The sequence below is a fragment of the Enhydra lutris genome, unplaced genomic scaffold (genome assembly GCF_002288905.1).
Source record: "Enhydra lutris kenyoni isolate GAN:26980312 unplaced genomic scaffold, ASM228890v2 scaffoldscaffold57, whole genome shotgun sequence".
NCBI classification, from domain to species: domain Eukaryota; kingdom Metazoa; phylum Chordata; class Mammalia; order Carnivora; family Mustelidae; genus Enhydra; species Enhydra lutris.
In genome coordinates, this window is record NW_019154141.1 from 230,987 (window position 1) to 250,439 (window position 19,453).

At 61.2% G+C, this 19,453-nt stretch overlaps 2 protein-coding genes across 2 annotated transcripts in view; one reads left to right on the forward strand and one right to left on the reverse strand.

The window, feature by feature from the left end:
- The first annotated feature begins 1,430 nt into the window (after positions 1 to 1,430).
- LOC111158148 (BTB domain containing 17) lies at positions 1,431 to 5,814 on the forward strand. Its single transcript, XM_022520032.1, has 3 exons — positions 1,431 to 1,515; positions 2,874 to 3,150; positions 4,740 to 5,814. The coding sequence occupies exons 1-3, from the start codon at positions 1,431 to 1,433 to the stop codon at positions 5,812 to 5,814; spliced, it is 1,437 nt and encodes a 478-aa protein (XP_022375740.1).
- An 840-nt stretch (positions 5,815 to 6,654) lies between these two features.
- LOC111158147 (kinesin family member 19) overlaps positions 6,655 to 19,453 on the reverse strand; it is a 25,798-nt gene continuing 12,999 nt past the window's right edge. Inside the window, exons 4-21 of the mRNA XM_022520031.1 lie at position 19,453; positions 18,989 to 19,045; positions 18,524 to 18,660; positions 17,369 to 17,494; positions 16,850 to 17,044; positions 15,276 to 15,422; positions 13,735 to 13,857; positions 12,289 to 12,454; positions 11,470 to 11,644; positions 11,142 to 11,340; positions 10,293 to 10,563; positions 10,082 to 10,203; positions 9,451 to 9,584; positions 9,088 to 9,193; positions 8,790 to 8,886; positions 7,860 to 8,254; positions 7,507 to 7,666; positions 6,655 to 7,272 (exon numbers count right to left, since the gene is read on the reverse strand). The exon at position 19,453 is cut by the window's right edge and continues 51 nt beyond it. Coding sequence (XP_022375739.1) covers positions 7,142 to 7,272; positions 7,507 to 7,666; positions 7,860 to 8,254; positions 8,790 to 8,886; positions 9,088 to 9,193; positions 9,451 to 9,584; positions 10,082 to 10,203; positions 10,293 to 10,563; positions 11,142 to 11,340; positions 11,470 to 11,644; positions 12,289 to 12,454; positions 13,735 to 13,857; positions 15,276 to 15,422; positions 16,850 to 17,044; positions 17,369 to 17,494; positions 18,524 to 18,660; positions 18,989 to 19,045; position 19,453 — 2,742 coding nt within the window. The 3' untranslated portion in view covers positions 6,655 to 7,141. The remainder of the gene's footprint in view (positions 7,273 to 7,506; positions 7,667 to 7,859; positions 8,255 to 8,789; positions 8,887 to 9,087; positions 9,194 to 9,450; positions 9,585 to 10,081; positions 10,204 to 10,292; positions 10,564 to 11,141; positions 11,341 to 11,469; positions 11,645 to 12,288; positions 12,455 to 13,734; positions 13,858 to 15,275; positions 15,423 to 16,849; positions 17,045 to 17,368; positions 17,495 to 18,523; positions 18,661 to 18,988; positions 19,046 to 19,452) is intronic.

A 19,453-nucleotide genomic window follows, 5' to 3' on the forward strand; every position in this document is an offset into this window, starting at 1 on the left:
GGGGGTGGAGCTGTCGGTGTCTCTGTGTCAGCAGGGAGCAGAAATCAATGCATGGAGCTGGTGTCTGGGACACAGAGAGCGTGGGAGGGCAGGCTCCATCCCATCAAGGACCCCGCCTCCGGGGAAACTGAGCTGGATCTCTCCATCCATTGGTCCATCCATCCAGCTTAAAGGAGTCAGTCCCAGGAAGACATGGGCCAGGCCCCACTTGCTCCCCCAAAAGGTGAGGCCTCAACAGAGCACACGGACCCACCCACTCCCCTAGACCCCGCCTTCCTCTCTCTATTCCTTTGGATTTAGAAGAGCACTCCTCTGCACGGACCTAACAAGACAGTGACCTAGCTATCTGCCTCGATTTCTCCTACAGTTGGGGTGGGATGCCAGCTCTGCTGTGCGTCTCCCTGAGATTCTGGGAAGGGAAACTTTACATCTGGGAGTTAGAAGCTGATAAAAGAAGCCTTCTGAGAGGTATGCCTAGAGACTGAGGCCCTCGGAAAAGCGAGTTGAAGGAAGTGACAGGGAAGCCAGGTGCCCACCTCAGCATCTTTAGTCCCCGAGCCCAGATTTGTGCCAGTTGGGCAGGGGGGTAGGCTGTCTGCTGAGGGCTGGCCTCTTGCAAGGGGGCCAGCCCTGCTCTGGGTGGAGGGCCTCACATGCAAAGGAGCGGGGGGCAGTGGATCCCTGCTCTGGGCTCAGCCCTGCCATCTTGATTCACCTTGATCCTGAGGGATGATGGTCACAGTCCCCAGGGGACCTCTCTAAAGGCCCATCACCCTCCCGAGCAGGCCAGGAACAGGCTTTGACAAGGAACACAAAAGTGACGCGGTGATCCCATGAGCCCCTATTCAAGACCCTCGCCCTGCTCTCTGCGGAGCTAACCCAGCCCAAAAATGCAAGAAGGGGAGGGATGGGGGCCTGAGCCGCTGCTTCCCTCTCCTCTTCCAGGCCCTTCCTCTGCAGCCTGCTCGCCATGGCGCTTTAGCCAAGATGCTGACAAGAGAACTTTGTGCCAGGACGGAGACCGTGCCTGGGGGTTGGGGAGGGGACAGGGGACCCTCCGGGCTAGCAGCTGCCAGAGGTCCTGGAGCCCCCGGCCGGCCCTGTGGAGAGCCTAAAGCCTCCCAGGAGAGAAATGACTCGCTTTGCTGGGTGGTGGAAGACGTGGGGGAGGGTGCCGGATCTGTCCCCCTCGGGGGCCCGTGGCAGCACAATAGCCCCAGGCTGCCACTCTCTGGCTTAAGTGGTTGCCTGGGCAACAGCTGGGGCCAGTTTCCACCAATCCTCAGCAGAGACTGGGTGGGGGGAGGGAAGCTGGTCGGGAAGGGGGGTACCATCCCCTTGTGCTGAACCCTATATAAGGAGGAGGGATGTGAGCACCCGTGGTCTGGGCTTCACTGTCTTTCCAGGGAGCTCAGGGGCGGGGCACAAAGATGCTTCGCCTGGGCTCTGCCAAGCCTGGGTCCTGGGCCAGCTTCTGGGCCATCCTGACCTTGGTGGGTCTGGCCACTCGAGCAGGTGAGTGGGCAGTGGGTTGGGGGGGGTGGGGAGGGCCGGGAAGAGAGGCAGGTCCCTTGGGCCCTAGCTGCACCAGGCCGGGAGGGGGCGGTGTCCAGCTCCACGCCTGCCTCAGAGGGAAGAAGGGCTGGGAGGCAGGCGTGGCTCTTGCAGACAAGAAGACCTTTCTAGCGTCCATTGTCCCGGACAGCGGACAGCGGGGGCCCAGGTGGCCAGGAGGAATGCGGTCAAGTGACAGCTGGGGGAGGCGGAGCTGGGAAATTAGCGGCCCACCCACCTCCGACCTTCCCCATCTCCCTCCGTCTCCCTGTCTCTTACACACGGATGCTGGGCTCTTCCACATGGGCGTGTGTGCGTGCACGCGCGTGTGTGTTGGGACAGGAGTTCACGGACTGCTGTCAGACACCCACCTTATCTCCCTCCGAGGTTCCTCACACTGTTCTCTGTTTGGGGAAGCTGCTGGCAGCCTTTTCTGTCCCCGAGTTTTCTGTAACGGAGCGCATGTCCCCATCTGACCCTCACGGTGTCCCTAGAAACGCAACAGAAGGGCCCAGTCTTGACACACAGGTGCCCTGGGAGGCCCCTTCCAGCACCAGCTCACCCTCGGTGTTTTCCCTGGTCCCCTGCCCGCCCCCTGCTGCCAGTGGACCTCAGTCTCAGAGGTCAGGACCCAGGAGGGCAGCTGGGCCTGGAAGCAGCTTCCCCTCCTGCCTGCGGCCTCCTTTCCCCCTCTGCCTCGCCCCCACCCTCACTCAGTGCTCTGGCCCCCCCAGCCTTCTCAATGCCTCAGCACCGCCAACCCATCCTTTTCAAGGGCCTGTACAGGGCTGGCTCTTGTCCTCTGGCTGGCTCCTTCCTGTCACTTTCTCAGAGAGCCATCCCTGATTTCTGCCCCTCAAGTAGCCCTGTCCTATCACATCCCTTATTCATCATGATCCCAGACTAGGGTGCTTATCTGTGCACTTGATGCCCATCAAAGGAGCTGGTGGGTGCTGTTCTCGGCAAGTGAGAGGAACGGGGGCCACAGCCCTCGCCTGGTGCTTCGGCGTCATGGACACCAGTTCTGGGCATTCTGTCCCACACTGCTTCACGATCTCTTCTCGCCAGGAAGCTACTCCCCTTACAAGAGCATCCTCTCGGGGGGCTGCTCAGGGTCAGGCTGACAAGATTCCCCACCTGGGAAGAGCTTGTGCACACATGCACGCCTCCGCGTGCCCCACGGGCACAGACAGGCAGGCACGCGGCCTCCCCAGGCCTGCGCCCGAGTACGCGCATCTCCTGCTGGTCCCTCCGCACCCCTGGCTGGCACCCCCAACCCAGGGCCCTCCTCAGCCAGGCCATGTCCCTTCCTGCTGCAGCTCAGAGAGCCGACGTGGGCAGCGAGTCCACAGGCACCCCCATCAACCACTCCCAGACGCTCCTCCAGCGCCTGCAGGAGCTGCTACGGCAGGGCAACGCCAGCGACGTGGTCCTACGGGTGCAGGCGGCGGGCACCGATGAGGTCCGGGTCTTCCACACGCACCGCCTGCTGCTGGGCCTGCACAGCGAGCTGTTCCGGGAGCTGCTGAGCAACCAGAGCGAGCTGGTGCTCCAGGAGCCCCGGGACTGTGCCGCAGTCTTCGACAAGTTCATCAGGTGGGCAGGGGTGCGGGGAGCCTTCCTCCCTTTCTGAGACCCTGGCTTCTCTGCTCACATCATGTCCATCCCCCCGACCTCATCGGGATGACGGACCCACGACCTTATAACCATCCCTCCTCCTGCTGCCTTCTCCTGTGAGACGCAGCGGGACTCCCTGCCCTCGCCTGTGAGCCCTGGGGCCTTTGATGCTCTCAGAGCTGTTTCCAAACCTGGGCTTAAGCGCTTTTCAAAAATGCAGATTCCCGGACCCCGTTCTGCATCGTTAGCATCAGGCCCATCAGGTTGGGCCCTGCAGTGATTTGGTTTTTTAATTAGTTAATGATTAATTTTTTATTTTAATGCCTCCCTGTGGCTTTCGTGTCTGGCCAGGTTTCTGAACCTCAGGGCCGGGTGGGGGTAAGGCAGCTCTCTCTCTCATCCCCTGCTCCCAGCCGATGGGCTGCACAGGGGGCACCATTCACACTATCGTCAGAGAAAGGAGCCCTGTTTCGATGGTTTATTCATTTATTAAATACTTTTATGTATTTATTTGAGAGAGAGGAAGCAGATCAGGAGGGAGGGGCAGAGAGAGAAGCAGGATCCCCGCTGAGCAGGGAGCCGGACATGGGCTCCATCCCCAGACCCTGGGGTTGTGACCTGAGCCCCGGGCAGATGCTTAACTGGCTGAGCCACCCAGGTGCCCGTGTTTTAATGGTATAGACGAGATGGCTTCAGAATTCCAGGCAGTAGGAAGAGGGTTAACACAGAAGAGCACGGGGTCTTCTCACCACTAGTCAGATCTATGGAAGTAGCCTTCCCTCAACCCCACAGGGTGCCTCTGCTGACATCAGATGGTTAGAATTTAGTCACATGGCCATGCCCACTCTAAGAGAGGCTGAGAACCATCTCTTATTGCCAGAGGCAAATAGTGGGGCTAAAATGCTGGGGCAAGGGGAGACGTGGGTGTTGGTGCCACTATGGGACGCTCTTGGCACACCCCCAGGGAGCGTGTGCCTGTGGGGGCCTGGCAGGAAGCGTGAGTGCAGGGATGGGAGCAGATGGGAATGGGCAGTGAGTGAGCAAAACCCACAACGGACAAGATCCAGTGAGAAAGATGAGCTGGCGAGAAGAGGAGGGCGTGGAGGGAATTACCCTGTGTCGATGGCCTGCTTCGTGGCGAGATCAGTTCATTCTCCCCCACCTGTCACAGTGACCCTGTTACCCCCTTTCCCAGATGATTAGCATAAGCTTCGGTGAAGTTAAACAACTTGCCTACTTGCAAGTAGGGTACGGATCAGAGCCTGGGTTGTAAAGCCCATGAGGGCAGGAGCCTCCTTCATCTGGCAGCCCAAAGCTCCGATTCTAGTAGATGCTCAGTAACATGCTGTTTCCAGTGCCTATGAGAAACGGTCCCTGAGACGAAGACAGGAAGCCTCAGGGCCCACTGCTCCGCATGCATCCCCGACCACAGTGCTCTCCACCCAAGGCCTGGTCCCCTCTGGGTTTTGTGTGTGTGTGTGTGTGTGTGTGTGTGTGTGTGTGTGTGTTGCGGGGGTGGGGGGATGGCACAGCTGACCCCGCCCCATCTCTGCGCACCCGTCCCGCAGGTACCTCTACTGCGGGGAGCTGACGGTGCTGCTGGCCCAGGCCATTCCCCTGCACAGGCTGGCCACCAAGTACGGCGTGGCCTCCCTGCAGCGCGGCGTGGCCGACTACATGCGCGCGCATCTAGCCGGCGGCGCGGGCCCAGCGGTGGGCTGGTACCACTACGCGGTGAGCACCGGGGATGAGGCCCTGCGCCAGAGCTGCCTGCAGTTCCTGGCCTGGAACCTGTCAGCGGTGGCGGCGAGCGCCGAGTGGGGCGCCGTGAGCCCCGAGCTCCTGGCGCAGCTCCTGCCGCGCTCGGACCTGGTGCTGCAGGACGAGCTGGAGCTGTTCCACGCGCTCGAGGCGTGGCTGGGCCGCACCCGGCCGTCCCCCGCCGTGGCCGAGCGCGCGCTGCGGGCCATCCGCTACCCCATGATCCCCCCGGCGCAGCTGTTCCAGCTGCAGGCGCGCTCGGCCGCCCTGGCGCGCCACGGCGAGGCGGTGGCCGACCTGCTGCTGCAGGCCTACCAGTTCCACGCCGCCTCGCCGCTGCACTTCGCCAAGTTCTTCGACGTCAACGGCAGTGCCTTCCTTCCCCGCAACTACCTCGCGCCCGCCTGGGGCGCCCCGTGGGTCATCAACAACCCGGCCCGCGACGACCGCAGCACCAGCTTCCAGACGCAGCTGGGCCCCAGCGGCCACGACGCGGGCCGCCGGGTCACGTGGAACGTGCTCTTCTCCCCGCGCTGGCTGCCCGTCAGCCTGCGGCCCGTCTACGCGGACACGGCGGGCACCGCGCTGCCCGCCGCGCGCCCTGAGGATGGACGGCCGCGCCTGGTGGTCACGCCGGCCAGCAGCGGGGGCGACGCGGCGGGCGTGAGCTTCCAGAAGACGGTGCTGGTAGGGGCGCGGCAGCACGGCCGCCTGCTGGTCCGCCACGCCTACAGCTTCCACCAGAGCAGCGAGGAGGCGGGCGACTTCCTGGCGCAGGCGGACCTGCAGCGGCGCAACTCGGAGTACCTGGTGGAGAACGCCCTGCACCTGCACCTCATCGTCAAGCCCGTCTACCACACCCTCATCCGGACCCCCAAGTAGCCAAGCGCGCGGGGCTGGGACCCCGCCGCAGTGGGAAACAGAGACCTGGCATTGGTGCCTCCGCCCCCGGGGTCTGGGGTGTGTGTGTGTGTGTGATGAATGGAGGGGCGACCCTGGCCCCCCGGGGTGGTCAGGTGCTGGTGGTCTTGGAGCTGGGGTGGAGGCCAGGGGAGGGGTGGTCGAGCAGGTGCCTGGTTTCAGGAGCTGGTTTCGCAGCTGTCTTGAAGGCAGCGCTCTTGGAATAAAGCGATGCTCAGAGAGCCAAGGGGATGATTGAACCACCCAGCTCCCAGGTTAAAACAGCCCCAGGAGGGTCCCACAGGTGTGGGGGTCCCTTATCTTTCATTAGCTTTTCCTGAGGGTCCCCCACCCCCCACATGGAACACGGCAGGTAAGAGCAACCTAATGGGCCAGCCTGGGAAAACTGGAGGACCCCAGGACCCCTTGCCGGAGTTTTCCTACCTTGAAGCCAAGAGGCTTACTTAGCTGGGCACTTTCTGAGCCCTGACTTCCAGAGGGGACCACCGTCCCACGCCCATTCGGGTAATTAGGCTTTCTATGGTTTGAGCCTCCCGAGGTCTCTGAGCTCTCATGGGAGGGGGCTGAGGCAGGTGTGAAGGCTGGTGGGACAAGGCATGAATGGACCTTGTCGGGCCCACCTTTCCTGGGCACAGTGTAGAGAAGAGCCCCTTTCCCCCAGGTGTTCAGGTATCTGTGTAACCAGCCAGAGGGAGATGGGGTGTCGGGGAGGGAGGAGGATGGCGTTGGGTTGCCTCTTAATCAGTCATGGCCGCTCCACATTCCATACAAGGTCTCATTTCCAACAGAACCATCAAGACCCACATGGGATTTTATTGTTACACTGCCAAGTAACAAAACCAGATTCCCTCCTCTGCCCCAGCCACAGTATGTGCCAAGTGACTGTCCGCTCCTTCCCCAGCCATCCAGGATGCCTTCCTTGCTCCAGCTCTGGGCCCAGGGGCCCCATCCCACAAACAGCTCCCTTACCCCTCCCATCTCCAAGGCTGAGTCCGGCCACAGGTCTCTATGGGGTTTTGGCAACAGGGTTCTATCCAGAGCTGGGAGGCCAGGAAGTCCCGTCATTCTGGCCATGCCTCCTGAGTTCGCCTCCCGTTCCCAGTGGCACTGAAAGCACGGAGGTGCTGGGCAGACACCCTCATAATTCCTGGGTCTCAGGATCCCCAGCCTTCTGAGTTCCTGAGCTCCTGCTCGCAGGAGCAGGGGACCCCCATCTACCCAGCCGCCATCTCCCATTTTCGGCTCCACCCCATCCAGTCTTGGGGGCAGGAGGGCTGTTCCATACCCCTCAGGTATGCCGGAAACATCCGTCTTTGCCCTGGGTGCTTGTGCCGTGAGCCAGGCGGGGCCCCCGGGCAGCCCGTCGGGAAATGCCAGCTGCGTTGGAGGGAACAGTGAGGAGTGAGGAGTCCCCAGGACCTGCGACAGGGGAAGGGCAGGGGCAGGGGTTTAGAAATTCCTTATTCCCTCTCTGGTCACCCAGTGGCCTTGAACTCCCTAGGGGCACGACCCCAAGATGCCAGTCCCACAAATATTCTGTGAGAACCTGGTTTCCAGCAATGGGTGGCCCTCGGTGTAGGGAGCTCAACATGCCTCCTCCCTGGGCTGGCCAAGGCCGCCGCCTTTCCCATTCCCTCCCTTGCTGGTACTGACCTGTGCTCTGGCTTGGAGGGAGTTTGACCTTGGCCAAAGGCAGCATGACCTTCCCCGGATGCCGGATACCAGGTGCTGGGTGTCCGCACGCTGGCACCCTATGGTCCGAGATGCTCTCCGTGGGACGGGCCCCCAGGAGGTGTGTCTTGGGGCGGGAGAGCTGTGTTGGTTGGAGAACAGAGAGGTGAGTCAGAGCTGTATGGTATTGCTACAGGGGTCTGCCCTATATGCCAGCCCCCTTTACCCCCTATGCCAGCCTGGGAGACAGAGGCATGGAGGGTGGTGCAGGAGCCCCCAGGCCCCCATCCACAGCGAAAGGATGCAGACACCGCATCCCTTGTCTTTTGTCTCACCCCTTGCCCCGTGACCTCAAAGGACCGGGACCGCCGCTTCCTCCTCTTGGCCTCTAGTGACTCCTCCCGTTTCTTGCCCGGGCTCTTCTTCTGCCCACGCATCCAGGGCCCGGTGCCATCACCACTGTGCCCGACTGCCTGGGATGGGGCCTCGCCTGTGCTGCTTGACAGGTTGTCCTCACTGGCAGCGTGCTGCAGCGTGGGGCTGGGCGGCCGCTTGCAGGCCAGCGGGCCGGGTGGCGACTCCTCAGCCTCGGTGGGCGAGGGTGGGGACAGGCTCCTGCGCTCCCCGGCAGGTGCCAGCAGGTGGCGCCCCTCGGGGCCCAAAGCCCGAGAGCGGCGCCGAGCAGCCTTCACGGAGATGCACTTGGTACCGGTCAGAATCTCCTTCCTCTCTGGAGCGCGACAGAAGGAGCGCCCAACCTGAGCTCCAGACCGCATAACCTCCCGCCTCCCACACCCCTTCTCCTGCCAAGGCAGGACGTGAGCAGATCCAGAGGGCCTGGGTCCTGATTCCGGCGATCCCACTTGCTTGCTATTCAAGAGACTTGGGGCACATTTTGGACCCTTACCTTCATCTGTGAATGTGGGGAGGCGAAACTAACCCCACAGGGCTGCTGTGAGGATTAATCGAGAAAATGGGCTTAGGGGGTAGGGATCCTACCTGTATTTGCTCTTAGAATTATTGCTGGGTGGGAAGAGGGGGGCAGGATCCTAACTGTCACGTACGCCCCATTCTGACTTCTGATTGTGCCCTCAGTGCTCCGTGTGTCCTTGAGCAGGAGGTTAATCCCCTCTGGGCACGGGAGCCTCTTTCCAGACTGGGTCACACCCAAGGCGTGGGCGCAGTCAGCAGTGCAGGAGGGCTGGGTGACCCGAACGGTTTAGATGATGCCGGGCTCACACTGACAGGAATGGCAGGGGGCACACCTTTGCAGGACAAGGGGATCTCCGACAGATTCTCACTGCTGTCGGGGGAAGAGTTGATCCGGCTGCTCGGGCTGACCAGGCTGTCCTGGGTGGGGGCCTATGGGGGAGGTGGTTGAGAAGAGAAAGGCCTTAGACCCAGCAGGGACCCCTTGTCTTCTTCAGCAGAGACAGCGGGACCTCAGGGGTGAGGGTCATTTTGAGATCCTCCATCCCAACCCTTGGGTGTGTACCCTGTGTCCCTGCCACAACCACCCCCCCCAGTTGTGGAACCTGGGGGTCAGGGGTGCTCAGTACTCACCTCCTGGGTCACCAGACCACCGATCTGGATGGGGGGCGGGGTGGGCACAGAGGAGCTCTTCACCTGCCAGGCCCGGGGACTGACTTTGAACACGCGGTTGGCTTCACTGAGGTTGGCAGAGGAGGGTGGGTGGCTATTGACCTGGCTGGTCCCATTGAGGTCCTGGCTCCACCCCAGGGGAGAGCTATTTGTGTGAAGGGAGAACCCAGGCGTCCTGGCTCCAGACTTGTGCCACCACCTCCCTTTCTCGTTCCTGCCCCATCTTCCCCAAGGGACCGAGTCTGGGTTGGCATCCCTGGGATACGGCCCAGCAGGTGGTGGCTCAGGCTGGCAGGACCGGCTGGAGGTGGTCTCTGGCCTCACCTGTCCATGCCGAGCCGGGGGAGGACGCCAGTCTGCAGGCGCTGAACCTCAGAACTCGGAGTCTTCACACTCTCTGGGTCAGACTCCGGTGTCAGCGCGGTTCCTGCTGGGGTAATTTTGGGCAAGGAGCTGTCCTGGGGAGGGAAGGGGGCGGGGGAAGGGCGGTCAGAAGACTTGGTCCTGGACCGGAGCAGGGCACAGCACGGGGTGACAGGCACACCAGGTGACCAGGGCTGTAACCTGGCTTAGGAGTTTGGAGAGAGCAGTGGGCTTGCGCTCCGGCTCACGAGGGATAAACTGTGGTCTGCTAGGCATCCCCAGTGGCACTGCTGGATGGCCTGGTCTCCTGGGAGGGCATCTGGGACCATTTAGGATAGCTCAGATAGCCAACCCTGACCTTCAGACTCTGGGTGAGGACCAGTGCCAGAGAAGAATGCCCTAGGATGGGCACCTTACTCAGGCAAGGCAAAGCTTCCGGTGGGATAAGAAGGAAGGGGAGCTAGCTCTTTGGGGTGCCCGCCAGCCTGGTCCCATCCCCACCCCAGCTACCCGCAGGTTTTGCCTGGGGCATCAATCCCTCCATCAGTACAGGTGCTCCTGCCCAGGCCCAGGCTTTTGCCCGCACTCCCACCTGCAGGGCCCTGGAGGCCACCCGGTCCATGATGGTGGCCCGCTCCAGGCTGCCCTCCTCCAGCTCCCGTAGGTACACCTCGTACAGCTCCTCCAGGTGCTGCGGGACGGCCAGGTTGTAGTCTGCCGGGGCAGGGGCAGGGCTCAGGGCGTGCCCTGGGAGGCTCCTCGGGTAGAGGGGGTCCCTGGGGTCTCGGACGCACGGGGCCTACCCTCAATGATCTGCCGCTGGCCTTGGATGATCTCGTCGCAGAGGCTGCGGTGCTGCTCCAGGCGGCGCACGGCCTCGCGGCGGTGGCGGAGCGCGCCGTCCCGGAGCAGCGCGTGCGACTGCATCTCGGTGTTCTCCACCTCGAGCTCGTGCACGCGGCACAGCAGGCTGAGCACCTCTCGCTGCTCCTCCGAGCCAATGCGCCGCGGCAGCGTCTCCTCCAGGCGCCGGCCGCGCAGGCGCAGCTCCCGGCAGCGCTGCTCCAGCGCCAGCTGTGGGCGGCTGGGGGTCAGCCCCCGGCGAGGGGCAGGTCCTGCACCCCCAAACCCATCCCCCTAGCCGTCCGCGCCCTTCCAGAAGCCCCGTTCTGGGGCTAACCCTCGAAGCTGTGTCTTGGGCCTTGAAACCAGAGGCTGCTCCTAAGTGACCCCTCCGTGCCCACCTTCTTTGCCACCCTGGCCACAGCCTACCCCTGCAATCAGCTCTGTGGGTATCTGCCCCACTCCAGCCCATCTGATGCCCTCAGGGCTCATCACCGCTCCCTGAAGCCCTGGTCTGGGTGTACGCTCCAGAGCAGGACAAGACCCCTGATCTGCAAAGCCCTAATTAAAATACTGACCACCATTATTTGAATCCTTGGTAAGCAAAAGGCATTGATTTAATGTCCCCAACAACCCCACGAAGGACCACACCACGACTACTCCCATTTCAGAGATGACTAAGCGAACCACGAAGAGGGAATTGGGCGAGGTCACAGAAGATCTGAGGCCTGAGCTCCCAGGGCTGAGCCCTCCTGCACCGTACCCCCAGCCCCTTCTGAAACTGCCCCCCTGCCCCCAGACCCAGGCACCTTCTGCTTCCGCAGCTTCTTCTGCTCCCCAACCAGGGTGGCAATGCTCTCCCGGGCTGAGGCCACCTCTGGGGGCTCCAGGGTGTCCGGCTGGTCATCGCCCGTGTCAGAGTCCTTCTCGCTGTCGTCCTTGGTGTAGGATTCCTTCCGCTGCTCCTCCCGCCATTTGAGTGCCCTGCGGGACTTCTCGTGCTCCCAGCTGTCGTGAGCCCACCCCAGGGAGACAGAGGAGTCAGACCACAGGGGCACAGTGTGTTGCTACAGCTCCCAAACCCTCTGTCCAGGTCCGGGGTAGGACCTGGACGGCACCGGGGCAGGGGCTGTTTACCCAGCAATGGTGAGCAGGTGGCGGGAGGTGTCGATCTGGACCTCCATGGCGTGATTCTCCAGCTCCAGCAGGCGTCTCCGCACATCCATCTGCTCCTGGAAAGCGCTGATAAGCTGCTCCCGCAGCTGTCCCATCTCGGCCTGCTCACCCTGCCCACTGTGCAGTTGGACCTCGGCTGCCCAGAGGATGGGGGCAGAGGCAATCAGCGGAGGAGGGAGGGTCAGGCCAGGCAAATCTGGGCCTACATGGGGCCCTCCCTCATCCCTGTCTTCCCAAACCACCCAAAAGTTCTCGTAGATTACTACTTCCTCCCACACCTTACTTCCACACTGAGTCTTCTGGGTGTGGTCCACAGGTGATCCCCAGGTCCTCTGTATGACCTGGGCATTCACTAGCCCTTACAGAACCTTTATGCCAACTATAAAAGGTGACCCTTAGACATTTTACTGCCATCTGTGGGAAAATCATCCATAGCAAATACACAAATCTACAAGAGAATGGTACCCGTTCCAGTGATGCTGGGCACAGCCTCACAGCCCTGAGAGTGCCCCCCCACAGCTAAGTGCTCACATGTCTCTCACTCGTGTGATCTCACCGACTCTTAGTTAATGTTAAGTCTCTGAAACACAGACCACCGTTGTACACGACGCTTGAAAAATAGAAGGTTCAGAGCGGTTGAATGATTAGCCCAAGGCTACTGGCCCAGAAAAAGCCCAAGTCTGGATTTGAACCCGGCACCACCTGATGCCCGAGCAATTTGAGACAGGCTGGGAGGGCTGCCCGAGATGGGCCCCCAGGAGCACGGACCCACGCACACACCTTGGATGTGGCGGATGTCACCCCGCTCCGGCCGGCCCTGGGCCTGGCCCCGTCCACCCTGCTCATCGATCTTGCACTTGAGCCTCTGGATCTCGCCCCGCAGGTCCGCGATGATGCTGGTGTACTGGGCGATGTGGTAGGAGACATTGAGCAGGTTCTGCTTCACCTGTGGGGAGCATAGCATGGGAGCAGAGCAGGTAGAGTCACCCCAGAGGCTGGGGCCAGCCTGCAGGGTCTTCTTTCTCTTTCTGCCCCTAGTCTTCCTAGATGACAGTCACGGTCCTCCTGGCTTCCAGCCCCTAAACCTATCGCACTCCATGCCTCTGCTGGACCCATACTTCTCACATGCTGCTGCTTCTGCTCTTCAACCTTCAGTGGCTCCCTACTGCTCGGGAGAAATGTTCTAATTCCTTCGCCTGGGCCCACCACTATCTCAAATTTCATTTTTAAAAAAAGATTTTATGTATTTTAGAGATAGAGAGTGCATGAGCGCAGGGAGGAGCCCAGGGAGAGGGAGAGAGAATCTCAAATAGACTCCACGCTGAGCAGGAAGCCCAGGGCGGGGCTCGATCCCACAACCCATGAGATCAGGACCTGAGCTGAAATCAAGAGTCGGATGCTTAACTGACTGAGTCACCCAGGCGCCCCTCTCAATTTTCATTTCATCACTACTCCACCAGGAACATTCTGCTCTGGTTGAGGAACTGTCCTGTTGTCCCCACCTGTATCAGATACCATCTCCTTCCTGCTCTTGAAACCTCTACGCTTATTGCTACCCCCTCCTTCTAGAGTGTCCTTCCCATCTTTCAGAGTCCCACTGTCCCACAGTCACACCTACAGTCCCCAAAGAGCTCCACCAGGTCCCACCAGCCCTCCCCCACTTCCCCATTTCCTCGCTGCCTCAGCACCTACTGTTGGCATCACTTGCCAGAATATTAACAACATTCTGAACTGTCAATATTCAAGGACATGTCTCCTGCTCCCATGAAGTTCTTGGAGGGCTGGAATAACACACAAAGCCCCGGGGACAGTGGCTGGCAAAGTGCAGTGTTGCGGGAGGGTTCCTCAGTTCTATCTGGTGAGTGTCTGTTCCCACCCTTGCACGCACGCGGGTCAAGAGAAGCTTCCTACATTAGGTGATGGGGACTCTAACGCCTTTGCCCGAAGGGGACAACATGCGCTCGGAAGCCAGCCAGGGCCACTTCTGTTCTCAGTGCCCATCTGGGAAGTCACTTCACTTCCTTCAGCCTCACTTCCCTAAACCGCGAGATGGGAGCATGGGGAGTCTGGCCTCGCTCGAAGAGCGAAGTAGGGGGGAAGGGCCCGGGGTGACATGGGTCTGGGGATGGAGGCCAGGGCCATAGTGGCTGGCTCCAGAGAGAGTGGAGTGTGGGATGGCAGGGATCCCTCCAGGGACTTCAGTCTCAGCCCAGGAAAGGACCTCACCCTGGTCTTGATGTTCTTGGCCCGGCCGGCATAGGTCAGGGTATTCCGGGACTCCTCAAAGGCGCTGCTGGCGGGACTGATGTGGGCGATCATCACGGTGCGGCTGTTCCCGCCCAGGGAGTCCTGACGGCGGGGAGGGCGGGCTGCAGTCAGCCAGCGACCACCTCCCGGGCACCCTGCCCCCCCACCAGGCTGTGCTCTCTCGCTCGCTCTGTCACGCGCACACTCACAGACACATTCACTCTGGTGCTGGTGTCGAGCATCACACGGACTCCCCTGGGTCCAGATATCCCTCCTCCTTCTGTTCCTTCTTCCTACTTGTGGTTTCTTTTCCAAATTTCCATTTGAATATTTCAAGTATCTGATCCCGGCCAGGGGCTCCCGGCTTTCCCTTTCCCTCCTCTCATACCAGAGAACGAGGAAAGGCGGCCGCCGTGGTGGCTGGGAACCAGGGTGGGAAGGTGCCCTATGGCATCTCAAGTAACCCCCCGACTCCCCATTTCTGAAAGCTGATGGCACTGCCGTTACTGCTGCAGTGAGGGATGGGGGAACGGGGACCACTGTATGACGGATGAATGTGGCCTGTGGCCACCCCTTCCCTTGTTCCATGTGAACAGCCCTGGATGCAGGGGAGGGGAGTGGGGAGAAAGCCTCGGCCCCCACGATTAGCAACAGAGTGACTTGAATTCCTTTTGCTCTTAAAAATGGCAGCATTTGCGCCACCGTCCCCCCCTCCCAGCTTATGGGCACACTGATGGCTGCCAGCTGAGGGTGGGCTCGGGTGACACTGCACTTATCCCGGACCACAGACTCTGTCTTCCAGCACTTACTACCGTGGGCCCTTGGGAAGTTTGCTCATAAATGGAAACAGTATTTTCTTCTTTCTTCCCGAAGCAACCCCATGTGTGGGGGTTGCTTCGGGAAGAAAGGAGCTAGTTGGGTGAGGCCCAGCTAGGGGTGTACCGCAAATGGCAGACACTGTGAGCCCTGAGGCTGATGTCCACCGGAACTCCAAACCCAGGTGGCTCATAGTTCCCTCAGCCCTGCAGCCCCAGGGCAGGGGGGGTCAGGTGCAGCGCCTTTCCCTCCCTGTTGCCCACTCTGGCTGGGCTCACCAGGTAAAATACAGGTTACTCAGTTAAATCTGAATGTCAGATAAACAATGAATGATTTTTTTTTTTTTTAGTGTAAGTATGTCCCAAATGTTGCATGGGACATACTTACACTAAAACAAATTTTGTTGTTTATCTGAAATTCTCATGTAGCTGGGTGGTCTGTACGTGTTTTTAAAGATTTTATTTATTCATTTGAGAGAGAGGGAAGGAGGCAGAGAGCATGAGCGGCGTTGGGGGGGAGGGACTGAGGGAGAGGGAGAAGCAGGCCCCCCACTGAGCAGGGAGCCCCATGCAGGGCTCGATCCCAGGACCCCGAGGTCATGGGCTGAACCGACTGAGCCACCCAGGCGCCCCTGGTGGCCTGTCTTTTGATCTGCCCCATCTGGGAGCCCCCCTGGGGTGCAGGGCCCGGCGGTGCGGGGCTACCTTCAGCAGCCGGGTGAGCTTGCTGTCGCGGTAGTTGATGTACTTGTTGCTGCTCTTGTCACTCAGCGCGTTGATGCAGTTGCCCAGGGCCAGCAGGGAGCGGTTGATGTGGGCGCCCTCCTTCATGCGCTGCCCGCGGTTCTGCGTCTGGTGGGGGAGCGGTGGCAGAAGCGGCCTTGTGGGGCAGGGCACAGGCTTCACCACCGCCCTGGGCCACGAACCCTTCCCCCTCCCTCCGGGCTCTGAAACGTGGGGGTGACCCAGGGCCGAGGCTCATCCTCCTCCCGGGGTCATCCAGGGCATTTGAGAAGGTGAGAGGACCAGAAGGCCTCTGAAGAGAGTGGCGGACTCCTTCTGAGGAGGGCTGAGAGCCTGGCCCTTGTCTCCCTCAGGGACTGGCCCCACGGCGCCAAGAATGACGTGGAAGGAGGTTGAGGCCTCCCTGGCAGCTGAGAGCTGGCGTGAGCACAGGCATGTGGCTCCACAGCGTGCCCTGGGTTTCAGGGGAAGGAGGGAAGTGCGTGCGTGCGTGTGTGTGTGTGTGTGTCTGTGTGTGTGAGAATATGTGGGAAGTGTTCGGGGTGCGGGGGAAGAGAGAAAGAATGTGAGGGAAAGAATATGAGGAAAGTGTGTGTGTGTGAGAGAGAGAGAGAATGTGTGGTGGCAATGAGTGTGGTGCGTGTGTGGAAGAAAGAATGTGTGCGTGAGTGAGTGTGTAGGGAGAAGGGTGTGGGAGCGCACTAGCGTGCACGTGTGAGTGTGCTGGGCTCCTCTCCTTCCCTTGGGCCTGCAGGGACACTGGCAAGGGTGAGGACGCTCTGCTCAGAGCTGCCTGGGCCTGGGCCTCCAAAGCTGGGGCCCCGGGGGACACCCCTCTCCCTGGCTGCTCCACTGTGTCCCTCCAAGAAGCCCTCAGGCCCTCCCAGGGGAGAGGGGGGTGCTTCTTGAACACCCCTCACCCCACTGAATCCCAGTCTCACAGGCTCGAACATGAAACCCTGTTAATTCTCTCTGGCCACTGGCCTGTCCCCTGGATTTGTTAGCAGTGACATCACCCGGCCTCATCACTTGGGGGACCATGAAACCTCCCAATTTGCCTGAAGGAGGGGGACCTGGGCCTACACACTGGGGCCGAGGCCGTAGAGTCAGGGGAGCAGTGCTCAGTGTTGGGGACAAATGCTCTGAGAGATGGTGATGGGCCTTCCTCTCTCCTCGATGGGGTAGGCAGGGCCCCCCCGAGTCAGGGGGCGTCTGTGTCCCCCATCCCAGCTCCTCATCTGGGCCCATTCACTCTCACCTGCCTGGCCCTCCTCCAGGGCAGCCCATCTCCTTCCCGGAGAAACACTCCTCACCCCACGTCCTTTCCCACAGAGAGCTGGGATACCCCACCCCCTCTTCCCGTCATGCTCCTCTGGGACACTCCTCAGTCCCTGACCCAGGGGGGCCCCCTCATCCCCACCCTGCCGAGGATGGCCTCCCCCGTGATCTCCTGCAGACGCGGGGAGGTCAGCATCCCTGCGCTCTCCCCACCCCCCAGAAACCGTTCTCCCCAGTGCTGGGGGAGCTGACCTCACCTGGGAGGCGCGCTCAGAGCCAGCCAGGTCGATCATGAACAGGCGGCCCTGCCGCACCTCCTGCAGGATGTTCTTGACCCGGCTGCGCTGGCGCACGGCCACCTGGAGCACGGCGTGGGAGCGGGAGGACGTCCGGTTGGCAGCCGTGGGCTCCTGGGTCCTCTGCCGGTTGCCCTTCATCAGCAGCTGCATGATCTGGGTGGGGGGGTGGGAAGGACGCCTCTCTTGGGGATCCATGGGTTGCCCCCACATCCCACATCTTGGAGGTTGGGAAGGGGCCTGGGCAGAGTGAGGGGCAGTCTGGAGGCCGGTTGTCTCATTCGTCCCCCCAAGGTGAGCGCAGCCAGGGGCATGGAGACAGGTGAGAGCCCCCTGCTTGGATACGGGACTCTCTGTGTCTGTCCCAGCTCTAGCCCCAGCCGAGCGGGCAGCGGCTCCCTGCCTGCCATCCTCTGTCCCCTCCTGCCCCACAGGGGCGAACGGTCCTCTCCACTGCCCCACTGGCTGTGCAAGACTTGCCTCTTTGGCGTTGATGGTGGAGACCTCGGTGATTCCAGCCACCTGGATCACCCCTTTGGAGTCCTCCCTCAGCTCTAGGTACCCCAGGGCAGGGTTCAGCAGGTCCCGGATCATCTCATTGTAGATCTGATGGTGCCATTGGGGGAGGGGCAGGGGACAGGTGTGATGGGGAGATTAAGGGCAGGAGGTCCAGACAGCGACCAGATTCCCCATCCCTCCCAAGCAAGACGGGGACAGGAGCTCCCACATTCTGAGCTCCAGCCTGGGAGCTCCAGAATCCTCTCAGGGAAACTCTGGTTAAGGAGAAAGACCCCCTCCTTTCTATTGGGTGGGGGTAATGGGGCTTCAGCATCCACAGGGAAACACTGGGCTGCCAGAACTTGGGATACAGAAAGCTTCGGAACCAAGTGGGATCCCTTTGCAGGAGGGCTGGGCACTGGGCAGGAGATAGGGACCTGACGGATGGCCAGCCGTGCTTGTTGCTAGGCAACCGTTACGCTACACCGCCCCCCACAAGGGCATCTTGCTGGCCGAGTCAATGCCGTGCTGGCCGCAGCAGTGTGGCTAGCGGTAACGCCTCACTGCCCTTCCTGAGCTGCCACCCAGGAGATTATCAGCTCCCGCATGGAGCGGGGGCAGCCAGGAGCCAGGTGGCATATGCAGCCCACTGGCTCTTCTGCCTCTTCCGGCCTCTGCACGCTCCTACTGCCGATGCCTCCTCGCTGCCTGGCGGGAGCAACCCCACGGGGTGGGCGCTGGGCGCTGAGGCTGGGGATCAAAGGCTGGCAGGTTCAGGCCTGTGCACGCATGCGGGTCTTACCTGTACCCGTGCCCACAGAGTGCCTGGAGGTGGCGGGGCAGGGCAGACACAGCTTTCAGGAAGGGGCCCTTGAGGATAGCTAGGTGCTGAGCCGTTTGGCAGGGTGGCCGAGGTCTTTGCTCAAGGTCAAGTGTACTTTGAAGTGTGGCAAAATAGGCAGGGCTTGGCTTTCGAGGTCTGGGGTCCTGAGTTTGAATCCCTGCCCCCTCACTTACTGTGTGATGTTGACCTAGTGTAACCTCTCTGAGCCTCAGATTTTTGTAGAGTGGGACCAACGGCGTGTGTGCGGCTGTCCCAGGGGCTTCTTGCCTACGCTGCGGTCAGGGGAGGCTCACCTCCAGGTAGGACATGGACACCTCATACTCCATGTCGTTGCTGGTCTCCTCAATGGCACGGAAGAGGTCATTGAGGGTCCGAACGTAGATGCCAGGCTCATGGTCTGTGCCCAGCATGGTGTAGGTTTTCCCACAGCCTGGGGCAGAACACGGTGGGGGGTGAGCAGGGTGGGAGCGAGAATCGCGGCTTTGCTGGACAGGAGCTCCTGGCACACCTAGGTCTGGCCTCAAGGCTGTGTACTTCCCAAATGGCCAAGGAGGGAGGGGGCAGGGAGGATGGCGTTCTTGGCTGGTGATGGGGCCTCTGGGGCCAGAGGACCCTGCGGGCGTTGGGATCAGATACACGCTTGATTCTGGCCTCAGCTGGGGCCAGAGCAGTTCTCTGATGGAGGGTCAGGGGCCTGTTGCTCCAGGGGGACAAATGGGGCATACCGTCCCATCCCACGGTCTTGGCCCCTCCCTGACCTGTGGGGCCATAAGCGAAGACAGTGGCATTGTAGCCGGAGATGACAGGCTCATGGTCTGTGCCCAGCATGGTGTAGGTTTTCCCACAGCCTGGGGCAGAACACGGTGGGGGGTGAGCAGGGTGGGAGCGAGAATCGCGGCTTTGCTGGACAGGAGCTCCTGGCACACCTAGGTCTGGCCTCAAGGCTGTGTACTTCCCAAATGGCCAAGGAGGGAGGGGGCAGGGAGGATGGCGTTCTTGGCTGGTGATGGGGCCTCTGGGGCCAGAGGACCCTGCGGGCGTTGGGATCAGATACACGCTTGATTCTGGCCTCAGCTGGGGCCAGAGCAGTTCTCTGATGGAGGGTCAGGGGCCTGTTGCTCCAGGGGGACAAATGGGGCATACCGTCCCATCCCACGGTCTTGGCCCCTCCCTGACCTGTGGGGCCATAAGCGAAGACAGTGGCATTGTAGCCGGAGATGACA